The sequence below is a fragment of the Pantherophis guttatus genome, chromosome 4 (assembly GCF_059756535.1).
Source record: "Pantherophis guttatus breed Tessera chromosome 4, ASM5975653v1, whole genome shotgun sequence".
NCBI lineage: Eukaryota > Metazoa > Chordata > Lepidosauria > Squamata > Colubridae > Pantherophis > Pantherophis guttatus.
Window position 1 is genome coordinate 78,691,965 of NC_142066.1, and position 27,908 is coordinate 78,719,872.

General features: G+C 36.0%; 2 protein-coding genes across 11 annotated transcripts in view; one reads left to right on the plus strand and one right to left on the minus strand.

Moving 5' to 3' along the window:
* Positions 1 to 21,911, plus strand: part of AMPH (amphiphysin) — a 183,810-nt gene extending 161,899 nt beyond the window's left edge. For 5 of the 6 annotated variants that reach the window (XM_034413368.3, XM_060686129.2, XM_087892432.1 and 2 more), the window contains 5 exons: positions 8,784 to 8,903; positions 9,799 to 9,951; positions 19,465 to 19,716; positions 20,188 to 20,289; positions 20,603 to 21,911. In XM_034413368.3, coding sequence (XP_034269259.1) covers positions 8,784 to 8,903; positions 9,799 to 9,951; positions 19,465 to 19,716; positions 20,188 to 20,289; positions 20,603 to 20,710 — 735 coding nt within the window. In that variant the 3' untranslated portion in view covers positions 20,711 to 21,911. The remainder of the gene's footprint in view (positions 1 to 8,783; positions 8,904 to 9,798; positions 9,952 to 19,464; positions 19,717 to 20,187; positions 20,290 to 20,602) is intronic. The other variant, XM_034413533.3, reaches the window with a different exon arrangement.
* A 2,158-nt stretch (positions 21,912 to 24,069) lies between these two features.
* Positions 24,070 to 27,908, minus strand: part of STARD3NL (STARD3 N-terminal like) — a 34,832-nt gene continuing 30,993 nt past the window's right edge. For all 5 annotated transcript variants that reach the window (XM_034413158.3, XM_034413026.3, XM_034412850.3 and 2 more), the window contains 2 exons: positions 26,266 to 26,339; positions 24,070 to 24,575 (listed from right to left, as the gene is read on the minus strand). In XM_034413158.3, the coding sequence (XP_034269049.1) occupies positions 26,284 to 26,339 (56 nt within the window). In that variant the 3' untranslated portion in view covers positions 24,070 to 24,575; positions 26,266 to 26,283. The remainder of the gene's footprint in view (positions 24,576 to 26,265; positions 26,340 to 27,908) is intronic.

The window sequence follows — 27,908 nt, forward strand, 5'->3', positions numbered from 1 at the left end:
CCAAAATGTTTTGAGCCATACAATAGACTTGTAGTCAAGAAACATTACTTCTTTACTTGTAAACACATTAAACTGCAATTCTAGTGAGCATATGCTGCACTGAACTTTATTTAATTTTTGTTTTAATCTAAGAATACTCTAGTATGTGTCCTAGTGTTTCACAGAGAAAATTTATTTTATTTGGGCCCTATTGCACAATTTCACAAGCACCTTTATTTCTTTATATGCTTTCAGGATCCTCACAATGAATAATCAGTATTATACCAGCAGTTATTAAAGTTCAGAGTAGCCATTAAGTTCTTCTACAAAGCCCTGCCTACTTCTGTTCTAGGACATCTGACAAGGCAGTTATAATAATACCAAAGAACCTGTCAAATCACTACTGTCAATATTCACTACTTACGGACTTCTGGTGGCTCCGCGTTCCCCGAATGGACGCTCCTTTAGGAGCTCCAGCCCCGTGATTCCGTTTGCCGCTAGAACAGCGAAAATCAGCTGTTCTAGCGGCTCGAAACTCTCTCCCAGGGAAAAAGGGGGAGAGAAGAGCAGAAGGGTCTGGGTAGAGCTCCCCTAGACCCCCAGGCTTTTTTTTTTAAGGCTGGGGTTTGCAGGGTGAGAGCTCCCTGAAAGCCCTTCAGTGCTCCGGATCCGGGACGATTCTGCTCTATGCAGAACAAGGGGTCGCGACAACACCAGCAGTGTAATTTTAAGGACTATGAGAAAATTCGAATCTGGATGCTGGCAGAGCAAATCAGGAGAACAGAAAATGCAAATATTAAACTTTAACTCCGTTTTAAAAAAAAAGGAAAAAAGATGGCGCTTAAGGGCGTTTAAAATGAAACTTACAAGTGAAAGTGATCATTAAAGCTGCAACATTGTAAAAGCTACCAGATTATGTGGCAAGAAAAAGATTTAAAGTGCTAGTGAATTGAAAAAGATTATGGTATTGACCTCAACTACTTTATACTTCTAAATTGTGTGGAAAACTATTGGATTTATTGACCTGATAGCTGAACAAACTTAAACTGGGAATTGAAATATGGCTGACATCAAGGATGGAGGATCATTACTATATGAGCCAGCAAATTCACAAGTTGTGACTGTAGAGGTTTTACAAGAACTTTTAAATTTCTATACTTCTGCTATACTGGAATCAATTGAAAGGACTATTCAAAATTATAATCTGGCGAACAAAAATGATTTGCTGGCTGGAAAAGAGCAAGAAAATCAAACTAATTTGTCTTTGGAGCAGGGAAAACAGGCTGTCAGGAACACGATGGAAGTTACCACATTGAAAACAGAAGTTTTGGCAGAGGCTTCTATGCAGTTAACTGAAAAGCAGCAAATAGACTCCAGACTGATAAACTTTATCGTGACAATTCTTGGTTTTATAGACAGAATCAATTTTTAAGGGAGGAAGTGACTGATTATAGCAGGAAGAGTAGAAATGGAGCTTTCAAAATGAAGGAGATAACTTTAAGGAGAGAGCGATTTTCAAAGATGCATCAGTCTCAAATCTACATCCAAAAATTTTCGAAAATAAAAGCAGGGGGAGGAGCAATCTTGAAGGAGAAAGTATTATTGAAGAAGAAGGATTGGAAAAAAATATAGAAAGAAAAGAAGAAGTGAAGATTAATTTCTTTTGGGGAGGATCTTAATAATAAATTTGAAAAGTCTATTGATATTAGCACTTTTTTTAAGTTTAAGTAAAAATGTTTAACTAAAAATGGATAGCTTTTTTAAAAAATGACTGTGGTATTAAAATGGTTAACTTTAAGGTTAATGGATAGTTTTCTGAAAGTTTTGAAATTGATATTTTGAAGAATGAATTTAAGACTTAGAAATAACTAAACTCAATGAATTAATAGTATCTTTAAGGTTATATTCTGAAGAATATTTTATTGAAGTATTTTTTTTGAGAGAGAAAGAAAAAAGAAAAAAGAACTTAATGAAGTACTAAAATGGTTAATTTAAAATTGAATGGATGCAAAATAATATTTTCTTTTTTTTCTTTTTCTTAAAGAGATATGCTTTAAAGAAAGTTTTAAAATGTTTAAATTAGAATTTTAAAAGGGGAGGCAGATGAACAATTTTTAAAAGAGGAGTTAAAGAGGGTGAGGGAGTTTTGAATCTTGTGGCAAATTAGTATATTTTAGCTTATGTTTAGTTTAATGCTATACCCTGTTTTTGCTCTGGGAAGTCGGGGGTGGGGGTGGGGAGGAGAGGGTTGAAGGTTGTGTGGGGATAAAATGGTTGTCTAATTTTTAATATAATTAAAAGATAGATTAAGGTATTAATAGAGAAGTAAGAAAAATGGTGGAAATGTTATTGTTGCAATATTTTCAGGATCAGACTCAATAAAAATAATAGAAGTTAAAGCTTTAAATATATTTCTTTTTAATTATGATAGGCATTCTATATTCACTGAATATTCAAGGTAGAAGCGACGAGAATGGTGAGGGTGGCTCCTTATATATACAAGGGGTGGAGCTAGGAATGGGAGTGGTAAGTTATGAATACATTAAAGTCCAAAGAATAAGTTAACCTCTGATGTTCCATATATACATTATTTACACATTGGAGAATAAGGCATTTACATCTGACAAATCCCCCTCTAAATGCCGGTTCGTTACACAACACCAATTACATTCTGATTCAGGACAATATAATACATATAATTTAGAAGTTAAATATTTGTGTTGTTTAGAAGGTAAGGGTTTTGTTAATATGTCAGCTAATTGTTCAGAAGTATCGCAATGTATTGCTTTAATGAATCCGTCTTGAGACAGTTGTCTCACATGCTTAAACTTTATATCAATATGCCTGGACCTTTGTCCAATTGCATCGGATCTGGATATTTCAATGGCCGCTTTATTGTCTTCATGCATAATAAATGGTAAGGTGGGTTTCTTCCAAACATCAGTGATCAGATCATTGAACCATACAAGGTTATTTGCAGCTTTGGACAAACAAACATATTCCGCTTCTGTAGTAGAAGTGGCTACTAGTTCTTGTTTACCAGTATACCAGTAAACTGGACAATCATTCAATAGAAAAACATAACCAGAAGTACTCTTTCTGCATGATGTATCACCAGCCCAATCTGCATCAGCATAACAAGTAATTTTTGGTTCTCTGTCATTATTGGGTTCCAACATTAAACAAAAATCTAATGTACCCTTCAGATATCTTAGAATTCTTTTGACAGCTTCCCAATGATATAAGGTTGGTTTACTAACATATCTTGACAATAGATTGAGAGGTAATGCAATATCTGGCCTAGTCCAATTAGATATATAAAGGAGTGAACCTATAACTGATCTGTAAAATGTGTTGTCTTTAAACTCAGGGGAAGATTCATCAGTGTTTCTAAGAAAATCAGTTTGCATAGGGGTGTCACAGGTTTTAGCATTATTTAAGTTACATTTGTTTAGGAGTTCGATGATTTTATCTTTCTGTGTAAGTTTGAATCCCCTTTTAGTTTTGTTAATTTGCACACCAAGGTATTTATTCACTTTACCCAGAGATTTCAGTGAGAAGTGTTCATTTAACTTATTTACAAAGATTTCCCTGCTCTCTTTATGCTTTCCAATGTATAAGATATCGTCCACGTAAATTAATACAAATTCAATATGATCATTACTCTTTTTTACAAAGAAACAGTTATCAGCAGTGGTGGCGTTGAAATCCATGGCCTTAAGTACTTTTACCAAGCAATCGTACCATCTTTTGCCGGATTGCTTTAATCCGTACAGACTCTTATTTAATAACCAAATTTCGTTCTTATTAGTGTATTGACTGTGTGGTGCTCTTACATATATTTCCTTATCTAATTTTGCATGTAAGTATGCGGTCTGTATGTCATATTGGAATACGTCCAGATTGAGTGCAGATGCTACTACAAGGGCTGTTTTGACACTCTCTGTTCTCACTGTGGGTGAATATGTATCAGTATAGTCTTCTGGATATTTTTGTGCATAGCCTTGTGCAACTAGTCTAGCCTTGTATAAGGTATTGCCTCCTTCTAAGTTCTTAATTTTATAAATCCACCTGGTACCTATAATTGTTTTATCCTTAGGTGCGATCGCAGGTGTGAAAACATTTAATCCTTGTAAACTTTCCATCTCTTTTTCCATAGCTAGTTCCCATTTTTCTCTTTCTTCATGTGGAAGTTTCAATACTTCTTCATATGTATTAGGTGTTATTTGTTCTCCATTCATATGCATTATGTAATCTTTGTATTTATTTGGTATTTGGTTTCTATTGTTTCTAATAGTTCTTTCAGGCTTGCTATGGTTATCATGCAAATATCTAGCTTCCTTTTTTGTTAATGTGTCTGTCTTTATTTTATGCTGACTATTAGTCCAAGTTTTGGTTTTGTTCTTACTTTTGTTAATATTTTGATTTTCTGTTGTTCCTTCCTCGCAAGATATCGTATCTTTACATTTATTAGGAAATATTTCATTAAGGTGCAATTTTGACCAATTGGCCTGTTCATGGAACACAGCTGTTCTGGATACTATAAATTTGTTATTACTATCAATAAATCTGTACCCTTTGGTTCCAGTTTCGTATCCCATGAATCTTAATCTCCTGGATACGTTTTCTCCCTTTCTCCTCAATTGTTTAGGTATGTGTACGTCTGCAGTGACTCCAAATATGTGCATGTGTGATAATTTGGGTTTTCTATTGTACATCACCTCATATGGTGTCTTATTCACAATACTGGACCAGGTTCTATTTTGAGTGTAATTCGAATAATGTAATGCCTCTGACCAAAATTGTTTGCCTAATCCAGCATCCTCTAATGTGCACCTAATCATGGTTTGTAGTGTGGAATTTTTCCTCTCTGCAACTCCATTTTGAAATGCAGAAAAAGGATTGGACGTGAAATGTAACATTCCTCTATCCTTTAACCATTGGGAGAATTCTTTAGACATGAACTCACATCCCCTATCTGTCATAATTTGCTTTATTCTGATATTATGTTGTGTTTCTATACGTTTGTAGAATTCCTTAAATTTCTGAAATGTTTCATCCTTGTGCTTTAATGTGTAAACAAAACCATATCGGCTGTAGTCATCCACTATAGTTAGGAAGTAACGTTTTCTATAGGTAATTGAGGGACTTAATGGACCAACTAAGTCCATATGTACCAAATCAAAAATATTGTTAGTTGATCTGTTAGATTTTTTTGGTCTGGGACTGGTTTTTAGTTTGGTGGACTTACATACTGAGCATTCCAAATAATTTTCACAATTTTTTATTTTGACACCTTCTGCGTGTTCAGTCATTTTTTGTACTACAGGAAAGCTTGCATGTCCTAACTTCCTGTGTAAGATGTGAGCACACTCATCATGAATTGGTTTACCTATTTTTGGTTTCTTTTCCTTGTATGTATTTTTGTGATCATGAGTTATTCTACACTCATCATTGTCACTGTTACTGACATTTTCATCATCTGCTTCAATACAATCTTCCATATTTGAATCAATGTTATGTAAACATCTTTCTTTAGTTATCAGATAGGGTAGACCTCCTTTTATCATTACAGTACCTACATTTGTTTTGTTCTTTTCTATAGTTGCTTTCCCCTTTGAGAAAACTATATTGATATCAGATTCTCTGCTTAATTTTATGGCACTTAGTATGTTGTGAGGTATTTCTGGGATTAATAATACCCCCTCTATTTTCCCTAGACCAGGCAAGGTCACATTTCCTTTGCCTAGTACTTGAACCTTTTCTTGATTAGCTACCTTTATCACAAACTTATCTTCTATAAATGAAGATAATATACTTTTGTTGTTGGTGGTGTGATTTGTTGCACCAGAATCAATAAGCCAATTGTTATTCTCATCCTGCTGTGTTCTGGTGCTGTCTTGTTTATTTAGCCCATTCAGTGACCCAGATTTCCTCTCTTTTGAATTTTCTCTACCCCCTCTACCTTCTTTGTAATTTGGTGGGCTTCTATATTTGTGTCTATCTGTGGAAGATTGTCTGTAATTATATTTGCTCCTATATTCTGGTCTATGTCTCTCTCTTGAGACTTTGGGGCAGTCTCTTCTACTATGTTCCCTGGATCCACAATTGTAGCATCTAAAGGCCTCATTATGTTTATCTTGAAAGACTACTTTCCTAAAAGGTTTGTGGTCTGTTTGGTTACTGGATCGATTTTTTCTTGAATTGTCTTCTGCTATCAATTTGTTAGATAGACTTTCTATGGATAAATATCCCAAATTAATGGTATCTAAGTGTGACATAAAGCTATCCCATGATGGATCAAGTGAATTGATAATAACACTTTTCATTGTTTGATCTGAAATCATTTCCCCCCTCAATTGTAGCTCAGCTCTTATTTTGTTTAGATTTATCAAATGCTCACTTATAGAAACCCCTGGTTTTACTCTAGAGGAAAAGAAATCCTTAGACATTCTTGTGGTTGTAGCTACGCTATCGCTGTGAAATAGATTAAACATGCATTGAATTATTTCTGATACAGTTAGGTTTGGTTTGATGCTATGATACATTGCAGGAGACACGCTAGATATTATTATGAAAAATGCTCTATGATGTAAACAATCTATTTTTAAAGTCCAAGGTCTTCTTGGAGGGCTAGTTATAAAGAATAGTAAATTTTCTTTCATGAAAATAACCTGAAGCTGTTGATACCACTCTTGTAAATTAATGCCATCAATTCTAAGTTTTGGGAAGTCACTGGGTAAGTTACCTACATTATTCTGTCCATTACTTACAACCTGGGGCAGTCCGTGATCTCTCAAGTGCAGGAAATTACAGAACGGCATTGGGATGCTTGCAACGAGTCTGCGCGGTTCTCTGGCCAGTTCAAGTCCTTCTGGGTCGTCTACGTAGTTTCGCACATGCGCGTTGCTCATTTCTTCTTTGGTGGCGTCGTGGAAGGTTCTCTCCCTTTCAGCTCTCTCGATCCGCTCCTCCTCAGATGAGTCGGTCTCTGGCTCGGTTTTTGGGGTTCTGGTGGTGGTGACGGTTCTTTTCTTCTTTTTGTGTGCGTTGGTATTCGATTTTGTCTGTGGTGTAGGGCGAAATCGGCATGGCTCTCTGGGCTCGGGCGTTGTCGCTTTCGAAGTCAGGATGGGAGCGCGCAGGTCTTGAGTCGCCGGTTTGATTTCTTGCTTCTTCGTAGATGTCTTGGTAATTTTCAGTCTTGGCCCAAAAGCAGCAAAAAGCGTTTTCATTGCTGATTTTACTTGAGATTTTGTTAAATCGTCTTCACTTTCTGATTTTGGATCATCTGAAGAGTTTGAGACTTCTTTCTCACTTTCTTCGTCTGATAGTGTTTTTCGCGCCAGAAATTTTGAACTGAGCGTTTTGATTGGCTCTGCTCCATTCTCTTTTGAAGTTCGTTGAAACCAAGATGGCTGCCATTCAAAATTTCGCGCGGGATCACATCTTTTCTTTTTAACAACTATTTTCTCAGTAGTCATCTCACTTACGATTTTTTGATCTTTGGGTTTTTCTTTAATGACGTTTTTCTCTCTCGCTGCTCCGCTGTTCTTCAGCATCTCCTGGAGGTCCGCGATGAGACTTTCATCATTCTTTTGGCTTTTTAGTATCTTTAATATCTCTGACCTGAGTTCGTTATTTTCTATTTCGATTTCTTTCTGGTCATTATTTTCACTCATTAGTTCTTCTTCTTCAGTGGTGTATTCTTCGGATTCTCTCGAAATCGCATTGGTGGATTCGTTGATCATCTCTTGATCAGTTTCTATTTCTTTGCTGTAGGCCCTGGTGTTGGGCCTATCTTTCTTGGACATTTTTAATTACTTATTGAGTCAATTAACCATCCTCTGCTACCAGCTTGTTGCAATATTTTCAGGATCAGACTCAATAAAAATAATAGAAGTTAAAGCTTTAAATATATTTCTTTTTAATTATGATAGGCATTCTATATTCACTGAATATTCAAGGTAGAAGCGACGAGAATGGTGAGGGTGGCTCCTTATATATACAAGGGGTGGAGCTAGGAATGGGAGTGGTAAGTTATGAATACATTAAAGTCCAAAGAATAAGTTAACCTCTGATGTTCCATATATACATTATTTACACATTGGAGAATAAGGCATTTACATCTGACAGTTATAATAAAGGGAACGACAATATTAAGATATGGTAAATATTGGAAGAGCAAAAAGAAGACTTAAAAGATGTATTCAGAAGATATAATGATTGATTATGTATTGTTTGTTTCTTTGTTTATAAAATAAAAAACTTTCTTTATAAAAAAAATATTCACTACTTGCTAGTGTTTACAGCACTTCTGAAAAATCATCTGTCCCCTTTTCAGGAATTGGGCAACTGCTTTGTACATTCACATGTCCTCCAAGTTTTTGCCTTCAGATCCAAAACACTGCAAAAACATTTCATGCTCATGTGTGAATGCAAAAACACTTCTCACTCATTTTCAATTGCACTATAGTTGTTGCTTCTTTGAAATAGGAAATAGAAATGCTAGAACTCTATTGATAAAAATACATAAAATCTATAGCAAATAGAATCAGGTGGAGCAATACTAAGGTGGAGGCAATACTAAGTATCTTTCTTACATTTTCCTGTTTTCCAGGCTAAGCTCATATTTTATTAACTGATGTGTATTTTCTTCAGCATCATCTCTGAACTTATGATTTGATTGTTAGAACATAAGATGTTCAGCATTGCAATTGTGTTTGATTATTCCAGATTTAGGATTTAACAGATTATGTGAACCCAAACACTGAGCTTTATTTGTCTGCTTTTCCTAATTAAAGGCTGAAGAAGATGCTCCATCTTTGGAAATCCAGGCAGAGGAAGACATCAATATGGCTGCTTCTGATACCAAGCCAGAAGCACAGGCTTTGGAGACTGATAAATCCACAGCTGAAACTGTGGTGAGTAGTTGGTAAAGTGATTTTAGAATTTATTATCACCCAATTATTATAGACAAAATCAATAGATAAAATCTTCATTTGGGTCTTTACTGTTTGATGAGAGAATTGAACCTGTCCCACCAAGACCAATGTTCAGATCTGATACCGAGCACCAGGGGCACTGGATAGGATAAAGAAGTCAGGATGGTGGGCAAAACCACATAATAAAATTCACCTGTTTATAAACATGTGTAAAATTTTGCTTTTATTTTTGTTTTATGCTTCACAGTTGCTGGGATTTATAGCTGCACTGAAAGGCAAATGGAAACCTTAATATTATTTGCAAGGGATTATATTAACAGCAACTCTGAGAATTAAAAGAAATGATATTTTTATTGCATTACCATAAAACATCAAAATCATTTCACAATATGAAATCCCCCTTGCTTCCTACTTTGCTCACCATTCTTTTGTTTTTAATCCATAGCATGTTGAATTCAACATCAGTTGCTTATGACAACTGCATAGCATATCTCCTTATTTACATGCCATGGTTGTGGTTGGTTGTGGTTAGTACTTTAATCACTAGGAAATATCAGGATTGTAGGATAAATTGGAATAGGTATGTATAAGTGTAAATAAATAAATAAATAAATCTCCAGGAGAAGGCTACCTAGCAAATTACATCTGTAGTGTTATTAAGAAAAAATATATGCTATACCTTCCAGCAACTGGCACTGAGAGGCATATACTTCATATACTAATGGCAAAAGACATCTTCATTGAAAGTCATAGGCAAACCTTTCTCCCATGATTTTGTCTGCACTTTCTTTTAAAAGCTCTTTTATTTATTATAGGATTGGATATATTAAAAAGGATCTATGTGAATAACAAAGAGTTTTACCTTTCTTATTAGTTGCAGATGGACTCAGTAATTGAAGGTCCTACTGAAACTGAGTGCATTGATGCCACTTCTACAAATGAAGATGGTGAAGTTGCTATTACTGATGAAATAGCAGTTACTGAAAGCAGCATAGATTACATTGAAGGAAAAGCAGAAGATATCCAGGTACTACCAAAGCACAAACCTTCCCCCCCCTCCTTTTTTCCTTCCAGCATGATTTTGAAAATTCATGGTCTTAACTCTACCACAAATCCCCAAGTTTGGTCATAGCTTGTCCCAAGAATTCTGGGAACTATTGAATGTGTTATTGAGAATTCTCTTTGACATTCCTCTGTAATCACTTCAGTAGTTTTTAGAATAATTGTGTAATTAAAATTTAAATTAAACTCTAGAATGACTTTATACATGATGGTGTAATAATGTGTTTTAAAATTGAAGGTTTTTAAAGAATAAATCAGCTACCGTATTTTCCGGCGTATAAGACAACTTTTTAACACATGAAAATCTTCTCAAAAGTCAAGGGTCATCTTATACACCAGGTGTCGTTCTCCTGTAACCAGGCAGACCAGCCCGAAAGGCTCTGATGAGCCTTAAATGGCTCTGGCGATCCAAGCTCTGACAATCTGCTAATCAGGCAACTCAGCTGGGATCGCCAGAGCCATGGAGAAGGAAAAAACTTTTCCCCCTCCAGCTTGCTTACCTTAGCTCAGTGGTTGGGGGTCAAACAACCCTTTCACAGGGGTTTTGCAGGTGGTGCAATACAGAAAAACGAGCGCAGCCCTCGCCATCTGGAATGAATGGTGCTGTTGTGGCGGTGGGGGAGGGGGCGGCAGAAGCGGGAAGAAGCGGTGTTTGCGATGGCTGGAAGCTGTGGGAGTGAAGCACTAATTTCATTTGTACGGCAACAGCATTCCGCCTTGGTATATTTGTGCCAGCCAGTGGCGCAAGGCAGCCCTCCTCTCCTGCTGCCTGGGACTCAGAGTGGTAAATGGCGTCTGATCCGGAGAGCAGCTGGATTTTGCTCTCTAATCCGGATGCCAGATCGGCCCCCTGCAAACTCTCGTCTCTCGAGGAGCGCTCCCTGAAGCGGGGCTGGAAACTTTGGTTGGGCTGCTTGAGAGAGGAGAACTTGCAAGGGGGCGATCTGGTATCTGTAATGGAGAGCAAAATCCAGATTTTTCTCTCCGCTGTAAGAGCAGCATCAGGATTCCGCCTTGGTATATTTGCAGCACAAGGCAGCCCTCATCTCCTGATGCTTGGAACTCGGAGCGGTAAATGGTGACTGGTCCAGGGAGCAGCTGGATTTTGCTCTCCATTGCGGACGCCAGATCAGCCCCCTGCAAGATCTCATCTTTCGAGGAGCGCTCCCTGAAGCGGGGCTGGAAACTTTGGTTGGGCTGCTTGAGAGAGGAGAGCTTGCAGGGGGGCGATCTGGTGTCTGCAATGGAGACCAAAATCCAGCTTTTTCTCTCCGCTGTAAGAGCTGCATCAGGATTCCGCCTTGGTATATTTGCGGCACAAGGCACCCCTCATCTCCTGATGCTTGGGACTCGGAGCGGTAAATGGTGACTGGTCCGGGGAGCAGCTGGATTTTTCTCTCCATTGTGGATGCCAGATCAGCCCCCTGCAAGATCTCGTCTCTCGAGGAGCCCGACCAAAGTTTCCAGTGTCACTTCAGGGAGCGCTGCATTGGATTCGTATTAGTGGTCTGCGAAATTTAAAATTATGAAGTTGGTGGTCCCTGAGGTCCAAAAGGTTGGGGACCCCTGGCCTAAGACCATCAGAAAATACATATTTTTGATGGTTTTAGGAATAACTTTATCGTTGGGGGTCACCACAACATGAGGGACTGTATTAAAGGGTCGCGGCATTAGGAAGGTTGAGAACCACCGCCTTAGCTGCTTGCCTTGCTTCGCTTGTCTGAATCCATTCCATCAGCAAGCAACTCCCTGCCTGCAATCAAGCAGGCAGGGAGTTGTGGACCTCAACTCCCAGAATTCCTCAGCCAGCAAAACAAAGCTGGCTGAGGAATTCTGGGAGTTGAAGTCTACAAGTCTTAAAGTTGCCAAGGTTGGAGACCCCTGTTCTATTTGGTAAGTTTTTTTCCCCTTTGGGATCTTTAAAAAAAAATAGTTAATTGGGGGTTATTTTTAGTTGTTCTTTTTTAGACCTAGCCATTTAAAGTTTAGGAAGTTTTAAATTTAGCTTTCATATAAAAATAAAAATAAAATAAAATAAAATAATATTTGTGCAGCTTTCTGAGATTTAGTGTGTTTCTGTAGTGTTTCACTCTAACTACACACAAAATCTCACAAAGCTGTATGTGGAATTTTGTGTATGTAAAGTGTGAAAGTTGGGTTTTTGAGCTTTTTGTGGCTGTGTGAGGTTCCTGCTTGTTACAGGGGCCATTTTGGGTCTAGCACAGCTGCTTTTACATTGTGGATGAGCCAGTTGTGTTGTGTTGTGTTGTGTGTGTAAAGTGTGAAAGTTGTTTTTTGGGGGGCTTTTTGTGGCTGTGTGAGGTTCCTGCTTGTTTCAGGGGCCATTTTGCACAGCTGCACAGCTGCTTTTACATTGTGGGTGAGCCAGTTGATGTTTTTTTAATTTTTATTTGGTGTGCGTTGGAAGAGGGGTAGTCTTATACGGCGAGTATAGCCCAAACCCTATATTTTAACAGGAAAATTCGGGGGTCGTCTTATACGCCCAGTTGTCTTATACGCCGGAAAATACGGTAATATTAAATTTTTTGAAAAAAATCAAGTTTATAGCCTGTATTATTTTAAATTGTGTTACTTAGGTTTCACAATATTTTTCAAGCCCAACATGACACACCTTTTAGCAAGGTAATAAAAATTCTTTAGGACCAATTTTTTAAAATAAAAAATCAATAATATAAAGTAACAAGGTATTTCAGATTAATTTACAATAATAAACTTCTATCTATAATGATTATGATATAAATGCTTGTTTCAGAAATATTACTTTAAAAATTCTGTGTTAAGAACCAAAATCCTGTGTTAAGAACCAGAATATTGGAGAAATATCTCCAATATCTTCATAAAACCTTTGAAAAATCTGTCTTCAGATATTTCTGGGCCCAGTCTTGTCATTTCAACTTATGTGTCTTGTTCAGTGGTAGTCAGATTTCAGACTTCCATACCTTTGCCATGTCTCTGAGCACTGAACACCTTTTACTTCTGGGCACTCCAGGTAGTTTGCAGTTCTGAATTATGACAGCACTGGAGGATAATGGGTTTCTGGTAGCTTCATGTTTGATTCCTCTCAAATCTTTGGCAGTTAATGTGTGCCTTTTTTTCTCAGTATGTTTCTTGCGACCCTGTTGACTCTTTGCAACAAAACATTTGATGGTTCTGTGATCACGACCCAATATCTTAGCAATTTCAAAAGTGCTGCATCTCTCTGAAAGACTTTTTACAATTTTTGATTTTTCAGAATCGGTTAAATCTCTTTTTTAGCCCATTTTTCCCGAGGAAAAGAAACTGCCTAATAATTATGGACACTTTGATAGAAATAGAATAACAGTGTTGGAAGGGACCTTGGAGGTCTTCTAGTCCAACCCCCTGCCTAGACAGGAAATCCTACACCACTTCAGACAAATGGTTATCAACATCTTCTTAAAAACTTCTAGTGTTGGAGCATTCACAACTTCTGGAGGCAAGTTGTTCCACTGATTAATTGTTCTAACTGTCAGGAAATTTCTCTCCTTAATTAGTTTCCACCCATTGCTTCTTGTCCTACCCTCAGGTGATTTGGAGAATAGCTTGACTCCCTCTTCTTTGTGGTAGCCCCTGAGATATTGGAACACTGCTATCATGTTTCCCCCTAGTCTTCATTAAACTAGACATACCCGGTTCCTGCAACCGTTCTTCATATGTTTTAGCCTCCAGTCCCCTAATCATCTTTGTTGCTCTTCTCTGCACTCTTTTTAGAGTCTCCACATCTTTTTTTACATTGTGGCGACAAAACTGAATGCAGTATTCCAAGTGTGGCCTTACCAAGACATTATAAAGTATATTAACACTCATGTCATCTTGATTCTATCCCTCTGTTTATGCAGTCTAGAACTGGGTTGGCGTTTTTGGCAGCTGCTGTACATTGCTGGCTCATATTTAAATGATTGTCCATTAGGACTCCAAGATCCCTCTCACAGTTACTACTATTGAGCGATGTACCACATATACTGTACCTGTGCATTTTGTTTTTCTTGCATTTTGTTTTTCTTGCCTAAATGTAGAACCTTACTTTTTTCACCATTGAATTTCATTCTGTTAGATAGCGCCCAATGTTCTAGTCTGTCAAGTTCCTTCTGTATTTTAAAACTATCTTCTGGAGTGTTGGCTATTCCTGCCAGCTTGGTGTCATATGTAAATTTGATGAGTTCCTCATCTATCCCCTCGTCCAAATCATTGATGAAGATGTTGAAGAGTATTGGGCCTAAAACAGAGCCTTGGGGTACTCCACTGCATACTTCCCTCCATGTAGATTGGTCAGCCAGTTATGAATCCATCTGATGGTGATGCTGTCAAACCCACATTTTTCTACTTTATCTAGTAGTAAGTTATGGTCTACTTTATCAAATGCCTTACTGAAGTCCAAGTAAATTATATCGACAGTATTTCTCTGGTCCACTAATTTTATCACTTTGTCAAAGAATGCAATGAGAATAGTCTGGCATGATCTGTTTTTGACAAACCCATGTTGGCTTTACTTTTACTTTGTTTGCTTCTAGGTATTTGCGGATTCATTGCTTGATTATCTTTTCCAGAATCTTCCCTGGTATTGAGGTCAGGCTGATTGAGGTCTGTAGTTTCCTGGATCTGTTTTTTCCTTTTTTGAAGATGGGAACTACATCAGCTCTTTTCCAATCCTCTGGCAGTTCCCTGGTGCTCCAGAATCTTTGAAAGATATAGTTCAGTGGTTCTGAGATCTCATCTGCCAGTTCCTTCAGAACCTTGGAGTATAATCCATCCAGTCCTGGTGATTTGAGCTCATCCAGGGTAGACAGATGTTCACTTACCATTTTCTTCCCTATTTTAACTTGTGTTCCTAATCTGTTTTTTGTGGTGCTGTTTTTTTCTTTTGTGTAAAGACAAATGCAAAAAATGAGTTAAGTAGTTCTGCTTTCTCCCTGTTGCTTGTCACCTTCCTGCCACTTTGTCCCAGTAATGGACCAATTGTTTCCTTGACTTTTTTCTTGTTGATATAGGGTGTTGATCTCCTTAGGCCACACCCTCCCTCATTACACAATACACATCACCTGATATGCTTATATCCACTAAGCATTCAAGTTTATACAGCTTGGAGATGGAAAATATGCATACAAAGGATGATATGGTCAAAATACTCACTTGCCTAATAATTGTGCACACAGTGTACGTAGGCTTCTGTTCCATTTAGTCTACATTGTCCTCATCTCTCTCTTAATGATTAAATATTGCAAAAAAAAAAAGAAATTAAAAACTGTTAAACATTTATCAAACATAATGACCTTTTTGAGATATCAAAAACTAATTATATTACACCACTAGACATTTCCAAAAGAAACACTATCCAAACCAGATAATCAGTCAATGTCACCAGAAATAAAAACTTATTATTTAACCATAATCAGATAAATCAAATTTATATTTTTTCCTTCTTCCTCTTAATCTTATTTAAGTCCCATAAATAAAATTCTAACTTGTCTTCTTCCAGCATTTTTTCTTGTTCTTTCAAAATTCTTAGCATTTTTCAAGTCCAGTTGTAGTTTTTATTAAATAGCACCAATAAATCTCTTATATTTCCAATTTGAAAGGGGAATCTACAATGTCTTTTTCCATTTTTAAATGATTATTCAATTGCACTTATAAATCCAGTGAATCCATCTCAGTTGTTTCCAGAGGGATTTCTTTGTCATCAATAGTACGACCTAGTTCCAGTAAAGAATTAAAAAGTTCAAGCACTTCATTGGCCAATAAATCAAATATTTCCTTTAAAGTAGTCAGGTTTCCTCCTTAAATAAAGAGGAAAAAAAGTCCCCCACCCAATAACTGAAGGAAAACTTGCAAGGCAACCATAATGGACCCTGTCCATTGTGGTCAGATGTCATGATGGCTGGTTCGACTGGAAGTGTTATGGTGAGACAGTCGGGGATTAGCGGGCTCTGATGAGCCTCACGAAATCCTGGGCTGACGAACTGCTGCAGAGGGGTCTTCGGATCAGACCTGTCCAGTAGGGACAGGGAAAAAGGAGAGGCACCTTGTAAGACCAAGAGGAACAGGCAAGTTCCTTAGAGGTCAGAGGAAACTCTCTCTGACTCTGCAGTGGGGGGGGCAGCGGGCATTGTGACCGCCAACTAAGCTGAGGCAACTGGATCAAGCACTGTGCAGGAGCGGGGAAGTGAGCAGAACATTGATCCTGGGTGAGTGACAGGTAAATCACAGGCAGAAGAGAGAGAGAGAGAAAAAAGGACTATTTTTAAAATAACTATAAAAGTCCTAGCGGTTGAACAGTGGCTAATAGGAGTGGAGAAAGGACGGAAGAAGAAGAGTAAAGCGGAAGCTATAACGTGAAGAAAAAAAAATCCGATTAGAAAATGTATGTTGGATTCAAATGTTTGGAGAGCTTTAAAAACAAAATAAATTAGAAGAATTGACAATCCGAAAGATTTTTCTCTAATTAGTGAACTTTAAAAGAAGTTTAAAGAGGGAAGAAATGCCCACAGTAGAAAGGATTTGTTAAAGACTTTAATTTGAAATTGAATTGGAAAATAAAGTTGGAATTTGGACTGTGTTTTTAAACTGATTTGGTGCTTTTATAAGTGAAAAGGAAGAAGAAGAAAAATTAAATAAGCAAAGACTGTTTAATGTGGATTGCAAACAAAATGGGTACTCTTCTAGGTTGCTGACTACAATTGTGGATTTTAGAGAGCCATTTTCAGACAGAAAAAAAAAAAGAAACATTACAACGCTGAATTTCTGTTTTGGAAAAAAGAAGAATAATAAACCTTGAACTTTGAAAGAGACAGCTGTGAAACTTTAAGGAGGTTTGTTTGTCTATAAGTGTGACTTTGATGATTAAAGAAGGAGGATTACAACACAATTTGAAACTGGAATAATATTAACTGAAAAAATACAAAATGGAGGAATTTAAGGAAATGATGAAAATGATGTACTTATCATTGAAAATGGAAATAAGAGAAATGACTATAATACTACATGGAAAACTGAAACTTGATGATCAAAAAAATGACTTAGAATTTATTCAGATTGACAAGGAAATAATCACGGAGAAGCAAGAAAAAGAGACTGATAATAAAGAAGACAAAGAGAAAGAGACTGACTATGGAAACCTAAATAATTACGGGGATAGTAATAATAAAAAGGAGAATATCAGAGATGATATTAAGATTAATAACAGAAGAAACAGAAAAGGGGGAAAGAAGCAAAGAAAAAGAGGGTGAAATAGAAAGAATACAAAAGATTTAAATGATTACGCTGGGATTATCAGTGGGAAAATAAGAAAAAGGGAAAAGGGATGGAAAATAAGGAGAAATGCAGGGCAAAACAGAAGAGTTTATGACTTTAAAAGACAAAATGATTACACTGGGATTAACAGTGGAAAGATAAGAAAAAGGGAGGAGAGAGTTCAGGAACTTAAAGGACAAAAGGAAAAGGAAAAGAAAGAAAGGGAAAGAAAAAGAAAAAATACAAAAATGGAAAGGGAGAATTGTGATATTAACTAAACAATTTAACATATGTATGTATGATGAATGTAATAATTGGGATAGTCAATAATCAGGGAAATGGTAATAATTGGAATATTTTTAATTATATATTTGGAATTGAACAAAAAAGAAAAGAAAGTTGAAATTATATGAGACAATGAACTAAGAAAAAAATATATTTATTGGGTTTCTATAATTGTACTATTGGGAATAGAGAGAATTTAAGGAAATTGTTGGGAACTGCATTATGGTGTATTATTTAAATTCAGATTTTTACTTAATTGACTTTCTATTGAACACTCTTAATTAATTAAGGAAACTATAACAAAAACCTGAAATAATTGTATTATTTGGAATATTAGATAAATTTATTCATTTATTTATTTTATTTATAATTTAATTTATATACCACCCTTCTCCCGAAGGACTCGGGGTGGTGTACAGCCAATTAAAAACACAAGATACAAACAACAGTTTTAAAATAATTAAAAGTATTAAACAATACTTTATTAAACAATACAAATAAACTGGAGATGATATTATGTTGTGTGAATGCAAATTTAGGGGTTCAAATTTTAGGGAAGAAAAAGAAAAATTGAATTATATTAGGAATAGAAGTTCAGAAGAAGGGCAAAATTGTAAGGAAGTTTAAAAATTGTAATAGGATTTAGAAATATGAATAAGTTTAACATATAAGACTATAATAGTTGTTATATTGGAGGTAAGATTTAGATTTAATTGGTTTTTATTAATATGTTGAATGATGTAGAAATGTGAAACAATGGTATTATTTGGCATATTTGATAAATAATTGGAGATGGTATTATGTTGTGTCAATGCAAATTAAGGGGATTAAATTTTAGGGAAGAAAAAGAAAAATTTGAATTAAGTTAAGAGGAAGGGTAATATCAGATTTTTTAAAATTAGAGAGAAATAAATATTATGCCAAAAATTGAATGTACAAAATTGTGTTAAAGATGAACAAAAATTTGTACAAATTTATGACCGGGTCAGTGTTCTGTCTAGAAAAGATGTATTGTATGTTTGTCTGTCTGTTTAAAAATAAAAAACTTTACAAAAAAAAAGATGTCATGATGGCTGTTATGTGAAGTATCCATGTGATTGCCTCACAACTGCCCAACCTTCCCTGAGGAAGCCTTGAAAAGCCTAGGGCAGACCCTTCTGCACATCTCCCAAGGCCTTCCTCTGCCCCTAAAACATCCCATGTTCTGTTTCCCACCCCTAAGGGCAGGGGTGAAATTTAGTTACCTTCACTACTGGTTCGGAAATGTGAGTGCGCTTGCTATGCTTGCTATGCTCACACGCGCCTCCTCCACACATGCACAGAGGGTAAAAAACGGGACTTGATGACGTCTGGACGATTGGTTGGAGCCTCCCTCCACTGGCGCTACCTGTTCACCCGAGCCGGATAGAACTGGCTGAATTTCACCACTGCCTTGGGGTCTACAATTCAATGCAGCTGTCCAGAAAATGGCTGCTTAGAGCATTACACCATGTGGCCCAGGAACATAAAGGCTTACTCTGCTTCTCTAATGTAACTCCAGAAGCTCTGCATTAGTCCTCTCCAGAACTTTTGTTAAAGAAACAGATCAGGCCTCTTCATTCCTGGGCCACATGGCATGATCCTGAAGTAGCTACCATTTTCGGAGTGATCACAATTCAATGCAGCTGCCCAGAAAATGGTGTCCACCATGTAGCAGCCTTCCTTCCTTCTCTAACCCAAGCTCTGGAGATCTTTGAAAGGTAAGTGAGGGGTAGGATCACACAGGAAAAACACATTATATCCATCTTTTTAAAAATTCATTCTAGGATTTGGATTTGAGAGGTTGCTCTAAAAGTCCAGAATATTTTTTGGAAGTATCAGTAATTGATATTTTTATTCAAAATATTACTTTCTTCCTCCTTTCACCTTCCTTTTTTCTTCTTCTAAGGACAACCTTAGTAACATCCCATCAGTAGTTATAGAGCCTGCCTCAAACAATGAAGATGGAGACAATCATGAAATGCAAGTTACTGAATCTAAAGATTCTATGGAAGAAGTTGCTAATCAGAAAATGGAAGTATCCATTGTTGAATCTTCAGATGATATAAGTGAGCCAACAAATATAATAGAAGTACAGCCTGCATTTTCTGAGAAGCAGCCTACAGCAACAGATGACATGCCTCCTGGCTTCCTCTATAAGGTTTATTTCAGGATTTATTAGTAGTATAACCAATATCTCTTAAACTTGGCAACTTTAAGATGGGTAGATTTTAATTCTCAGAACTCTCCAGCCAGCATGAGCTGAGGAATTCTAGGAGTTGAAGGCTACCCACCTTGAACTTGGCAAGGTTGAAAAACACTTGTATAGCCTTAAAATGTAGCCACAAAATGTTGATATAAGTCTTATTTTTCAAGTTTTCTCACACATGATCAAGTTGCCAAAAAACATTAAAAGGACCTATATGGAGACATATCAACACCCAGTTGCTTAGAATGTGTCCAATTTATGGAACATTCTTTGTTTCAATAGCAAAAAATAAAGGAAACAAAATAAATATTTTACTTAGCCACTACAGTACTTACAGTATATTGTGCCTTGTAACATTAGATGAAGTAAAATATCTATAAATATATAATTAGTCCATAGACACTTATTTCTGTTCTAACTTAGGTTGAAGCTCTGCATGATTTTGAGGCAGCCAACAGTGATGAACTGACATTGCAACGAGGCGATATAGTATTGGTAATCCCATCAGCAGCAGAAGCAGATCAGGTAACGGCAGAAGGGCTTTTCTTATATTAAGTTTTTAAATAAATTTGCTTTTTACTGAAAACTGAAATGCTTGCAGGAATATTTTTATTCATAGAAGAAAATATTTTAGAAGGGCTTTGTAGTGAAAAAACAAAGTATGCTAAAATTACTACAGGCCATATTGTAAAAACTGATTATTTTCACACATAATATAGTTGGAGGAGTACTGCTAACCTTTGCTCTTTATAAAAAGATATAGACATGCATAGACAGTACATATGAGCAGTTCCTATGGAAATATAATTAGAAAACTAAAGTTTTCTTCTCCTTTCAGGAAGCAGGTTGGTTAACAGGCATTAAGGAATGCAATTGGCTTCAATACAAAGATGCATCCACATACAAGGGACTGTTCCCTGAAAACTTCACCTGCCGTTTCGAGTAATTCCCAGCTCCAGAGGCAATACCCTCATAGGAAGCTCAGTTTGAACATCTCCAACATACAGGAGTCCATAGTTGAGCCATCACTTCAGAGAAAATTCAGCTGAAGCACATCAAATGAGCATGATTGCAAGAAATTAAAAGCTAGCATATTCTAAAACAGTATGTGGAAAAAAGTACTTATTTGTTCACATATATATGGCAACAGGTTTGTTTGTACTTTGTCAGAGTTATGGTGATCCTGTAACTTGACCTTTCCCCATGCAAATGAGTAGGCTCCTCAATACCAAACCTTAACCTTTCTGCACTAACTGTATTGAATTGAGTTGCTGCACTGCAGAAGACTTCATTAGTAATCCTGTAGTACTGAAATCAAAGTATTCTATTTTCAATGTGTTTGGGGGAAAAAATCTGCCGCAAAAATTTTCCATGTTATTTTCTTCCATATATATGTACATATTCAGAGATACCTACGTGTTGTATGCATACATAGCACATAAAAATCCTAGGAAACGAACCTGCAGCACAAGTTATTGGTGACATAAATAGCAAACATTTGACATGAAATCAGGAAAAACTGGAGAACATGTGTAATTGTTAAGTTTAGGAAACTAACAGAGTTATTACAGAAGGAGGGTAATATGCATTAGAATCACTGTATCACCTCTGAAGGTTGGCTGTCAACTGATTTTATGCATTAGCAAATATCTTATCTACTTATAGTCATTCTTTCATGTAGAACTGTTCATTCAAGCATTTGCTCTTATTATCAGGTATCAGTAGAGAATTCTGTTACAAAAGGAAACTAGCTGCATCATTACCAAAATATTGAGTAGTAAAATATGCATTTGTAATGCAAAATTATCATTTCAAGCATTATAAAAAAGCTACCAAACTCATTTTCAAAGCAGTTGAAACACAAGTGAAGGCATGGCTTGTTCACCTCTACATTATCTATCTATTATAGAGAAGGATGAAATTATTCTGATAAGCAAACTATAATGGTAGATTTTTTAAAATGGCTGGATGAGTAAATACATTTCTGAATTAAGTGAAGATGAATTAAGACAATATATTTTCACAGTATGCATTTATCCAACATATATTCAATAATCCCCAAAAGTATATGTGTATCAAAAAGACATCTGTAACTATTGTTTTTCAGTGTTGTGTCATTTAAAATAAATCTATGATTAACTCTATAAGCTCAATTTTTATATATGCTCTTGTACATATACCGTATTAGCACAGCATCTTTTAAATTCTGCTATCACACATCCTGTTGGCCTTAAACTAAATTACTGCTCTTCATCATACATGGTTCATTGTATCAAAGCGCTAAATTTATGGTTCAGTAAGCAAGAATGAAATGTTAGCTCAGATGAACATATGATGCTTAGTAGCTTGCAACACTGTCACTTCTACAATTTGTCCATTTATCGAGCCTCACTGAAATTAATTTTTACCTACAGTCTATTTCGTTACATTGATAAACTGGGCTTGTAGACACCCAAAACTTACTAACTTCTGTATGTAGTTGAAAGGCCATAGAGAGGAAATCAATACTAAGTACAGTGCCTTAGTATAAACTGCTTCGAAACTCGTTGAATTTGCTACTCAATGCATTTTGACGTGAAAACTTTGTCCTAATACTTATTGTTTGTTTGGTTCTCAGTGCACAAGCTAGACTTGTCAGTATTGACTGCCTTGTGATTCATTACATTATTCCTTATGGGAAAAAATTATTTAGTACTCATCATTTTTGGTACTCATTGTGCCTCCCCGAACCAATTGAGGTTGGATACTGAAGTATCACTATAATTGAGAATTTAACATACAAAGCTTTATGCCTGGACTGGAGACACTGTGAGTTCCTACTGGAAGACTAACACAGGGAGTTTATTTGATTTTGAGATGTAAGTACCAATTTTCGTAAAAGTCAATTCAAGGTATATGGCTTTTACTGTCCATTTTAACAATTAAAAATGTAATACTTATGGAAATTTTCACCCAAAGTTTGAAATAATATTGCAAAGCCATGCAAATTGGTCATAATTTAAGTACTGAAGAAAATTGGTCATAACTTAAGTTATTCCAAGCTGAAATGACCCATCCAATATATTCAGTTGATGGGTATTCCTTTGTCATTTGTCATGCCTTTGATGTTCCATTGTCATTATTTACTTTATTGTTCTATTATTTCTGTTTACACCTTTCATTTTTCTTCTTTATTACTGTAAGCCGCATAGAATAGCCCCACAGCAAGGTAGACGATAAATAAATTTTACAAATTAGCAAATAAATTTAGAGCTCCACCGCTAAATGAGACCAGAACAAGACAAGCAAGGGCATGTTATCTCCCAGTATAAGCTCCTGTTTTGAAATTTTTCTTCTGGAAGGTCTTGAAAATTCTTTGCAAGGCTTTCAACTGTTGAGAAACAGGGTTGCTGGATTTAAGTGAGGTGGGACTATTGTTTCTGTTTTACAAACTGCCAAGAGATAGTCATCAGCTTACAATGGTTTGTTTAGCGATCATTCAAAGTTACAACAGCACTGAAACAAATGGCTTCTGACCATTTTTCACACTTATGATAGTTGCAGCATCCCATGGTCATATCATCAAAATTTAGATGCTAGTGTCCTGGGGTGTGTGTTTGTGTGTCATGTGATCAAGTTCTGATAAGCAAAGTCAATGGGGAAGCCAGATTCATTTAACCATGTTACTATGGTTAACAACTGCAATGATTCACTTGACTGCAAGAAAGATCGTAAAATGAGGCAAAACTCACCTAACAAATATCTCATTTAGCAACATAAATTTTGAGCTTAATTGTGGTCATAACTTGAGGACTACCTCTATTCAGAAGTCATTGGTGTAAAAACATTGTTAATAAATAACTTGGAAATTACAGGTTGAGAATCAGTTTGATGTGATTAAGGTATCAGGGTAGAAACTAAGGGTCCATGAGTTCTAGTCCTATATTAGGCAGAAAGTCGGCTAGATTAGGTTAACAGATAACAGATTAACAGAGTTGGAAGGACCTTGTAGGTCATCTAGTCCAACCCTCCATCCAAGCAGGAGACCCTACATCATTTCCAGATGTTGGCAGATCTGGTTTTTTTATTATGGTTTCCAGTATCTTCCCAGATGTTGATGTTAGGCTGATTGGTCTGTAGTTTTCCGGGTCTGATTTTTTTCCTTTTTTAAAGATGGGAACCACATCAGTGTCCAAAGTGTTGTCATGTGACTGCAGGGGATAGGGGCATTCATCGGAACTTTAAATCCAGGTCACAAGTACCTTCAGGTAGGTTCATTAGGACTTCAAGGACTATCTCACAGAATTGAGAATTTACAAAGAAATCTATGATATCACTTTTTATTAATGTGTTTAATACACAAATGCATACTTCATTTTAAAAAGATACATTGTTAAAATTAAATTTTAAAATTAATGCAAAAATTATAGCAAATCTAATGTCTTATAGCTGACTGCTATACAGTGCTTAGACTGTATTTACTGATTTAATTCCCCAGCATCTCAGTAGATCAGATGTATTTCAAACATAAATTAATACATTACAAACAAGTATTTCTTCATATTAGGTATGATTCAATCACACACATAAACACACATGTACAGAAATATGTATGTGTGCGTGTGTGTGTGTTCTGTCTGCACATATGTGTAGATGTATGCAGATGCAAAACAGGTTTGATGAGGTATTACAGAGCAGGAAGATAAATTCCTTTGATCAATAATTAAATTAACGATGCCATTAGGAGTTTCAACAATAAGTGAACTGCCAGCATCACCATAATAGTTCCATGAGTGGGAATCTTCAAGCTATTCCACTGTCAAGTTTTCACTCTGAAAAAGAAAACAAAATATGTAATATTACAATTAGCATATCCTTACATACAGGATTTAGCATGAAAGGAGAAGATTTTAACTTAAGTCTCCCCAATTCTCTCTGCATCTAAGATTGTTTCTTTGTGTACAGCAATCAATCACACGGACCTTCAATAGTTGAAATATAGTCAATAGTATACTGTGGTATAATATAAATACAGCCAAGTAATAAATTTACCACTTTGTTTTGAAAAATACTTACCTAGTCAGGAGACTTAATATACAAGAAAGTTATTGCAAAATAAAATTATTTTACTAAACTAGACTGTTAGGAAAACTGAGAAACAAAAGGGTGGAGTGAAAATGTTCAACCTCTACCAGTGGCCTAAATGTGTTTTTTCAAGAGGCAACTGGACTTTTTGGTTATTCTTTGAAGACGTTGCACTTCTCACCCAAGACGTTTCTTGGATAAGAAGTGAAACATCTTTAAAGAAAAACCAGAAAGTCCAGTTGCATTTTGAAAAAACTCCTTTGGGACAACCATGACGTGGATGACTGAGAATCTCCATAGAAACCCTCTGCCAGCATTTCAGTCCTTTCCAAGAAGCATTTCAAAGACTCCTGAAATATTCAACAATTTACAATTTAATGCTCAAATACTTTGGAAAGTCAGTAAGAATAGAATAGAATAGAATAGAATAGAATAGAATAGAATAGAATAGAATAGAATAGAATAGAATAGAATAGAATAGAATAGAATAGAATAGAATAGAATCTGGAAGGGACCTTGGAGGTCTTCTAGTCCAGCCCCCTGCTCAAGCAGGAGAATCTATACCATAAGTGACTGTCCAGTCTCTTCTTAAAAACTTCCCATGATGGAGCGCCCACGATTTCTGGAGGCAAGCTGTTCCACTGGTTAATTGCCCTCACTGTTAGGAAGTTTCTCCTTAGTTCCAGGTTCCTTCTCTCTTTGATTAGTTTCCAACCATTATTTCTTGTCCTGCCCTCTGGTGCTTTGGAGAATAATTTGATTACCTCTTCTTTGTAGCAGCCAGTCTAATATTGGAATACTGCTATTATGTCATCCTAATTCATCTTTCCTTTAGACTAGACCCAAAACCTGCAGCCATTCTTCATATGGTTTTGTCTCCAGGCCTTTGATCATCTTAGTTGCTCTTTTCTGAACTTTTTCCAAAGTCTCAACATCTTTTTTTGTAGTGTGATGACCAAAATTGGTTGCATTATTGCAAATGTGGTCTTACTGGGGTTTTATAAAGCGGCATGAATACTTTTTTTTAATTTTTTTTAAATTTGATTTATATGCCGCCCTTCTCCGGAGACTCAGGGCAGCTTACAATGCGTTAAGCAATAGCCTTCATTCTTTTGTATATTTATACAAAGTCAGCTTATTGCCCCCACAACTGGGTCCTCATTTCACCTACCTTAGAAAGGATGGAAGGCTGAGTCAACCTTAAGCCTTGGAGAGATTCGAACCAACAGAAATTGCAGGCAGCTGTGTTAATAACAGGGTGCACTAAACCACTGTACTATCAAGGCTCTTGATGTGAATACTTGATGTGATCTTGATTCCATGCCTCTGTTTATACAACTTTAATACAAGGATTGTATTATTTTTATTGACTGCTGCTGCACATTGTTGGCTCATATCTGATGCAAATGTCAGAGTTGTCCAAACCTCCAATCTTACCTCCAATTGCCATATTTGTTATACAACTGGTTTTTCACTGTCCTGCTTTTCTTCATCAGATTCTTCATCAGATCCTATAAAAACAAAATATTTAAGACAATGCAGCCATTAAACTTTACTAAGTAGTACATATATATTCATGTGCATAAGAACTAAAATTCATGGTCTCCCAGTTTGTAGCCTAGTGCTTTAACCACTACATCAAACTGGCTCTCTATTGAGAGAAATTAAATTATCTGTTAATGTCTAAATTGTAATTAATTTAATTAGAAACATTTTATAACTGTTTCTATAATTGTCTTGCTCTTCATTAAAATTACTCTAACTTGCCAAATACATATGCTTTTCAATCATAATGCCATAGCATTATAACAAAAAGATACCAAACATATAGAAGTGACTCTATCATTTGATAATTTCTTCAATCTAAAAGATAAACCTACCTAAATGTATGTATACAGCCTGGAATAATCTTAGCAGCAAGAAAAATGTGTGGTTCAGTATCAAGTAAGTAGCCTGATTCTATTTTCTGGTTTCAAATTAAAACTTTTCTGTTTTCACTGGCAGAGGATTGCAGGAGGCTGTCGCACCCGAAAACAGAGCTTGGGAGGGCCACGACTCACCCTTGCAACCTCTGTTTTTGCTGGCAAAGGATTGCAGGAGGCCATCACAGTTAGTTAGTTATTTATAAATAAATAAATAAAAACCATGTAATGCTTCTGTGTCAGTAGCACATTTAGCATACATACCCCAGCAAAAAGCAAACATCTACACAGTTTAGCTATTGCTCTATAAATTTTAAACAGTAAAAATCTCAGAATGGAAGTATTTCATTTGAAATTAAATACACAGACATTTTTATATGACTTTTTGTTTACAAAATAACTACTCATAAAGGTGATATTATCATGTATTCTTTTATATAATCATTATAATATAAAATGTACTATTGCAATATTGTTACATCCTAAATGTATTTTGTGCCATTTTTATTTTTTAACTATTGTGAACTTACAAGAGAAAAACAATACATTATCATCTACCGTGTTTCCCCAAAAATAAGACCCTGTCTTATATTTCTTTGAACCCCGATATAAGTGCTTGGCCTTATTTTCAGGGATGTCTTTTTTTAAAAAAAATTTTTTTATTTATTTCTTTACAACAAAATATTTCTTCACACACAGATCGCGACGGGAGCTTTACACAGTATATTAACTTCAGTCAAGATATACAAATAAAAAATAAAATCTACACTAACCTTATCCTTTTTTTATTCTATTATTGAACCAGACATACCATTGGTCCCAACATTGAAAATATATGGAATCTTTTTGATCTCTCAGAATTTTTGTTAACTTGTCAGCTTCCGCATATTAGATATTTTTTCCCAAAATCAAATCTTCAGCCGGTAGGTCTTTCCCCTTCCAATGTTGAGCAAAACATATTCTCGCTGCGGTTGTGATATATGTAATCAGACACCATATATTTGTGCCTCTCTTATCTGGCCTAATATTTAATAGATAATATTCTGGGATGTCTTATTTCACCGGAGCCTGAAAGTGAGCCCCCCAGCCGAACAGGTGGCATCGGTTGTTAAAACTAGGGAGTCCGGTTCTTTAAATAGGCAACCTTGAGCGAGAGCC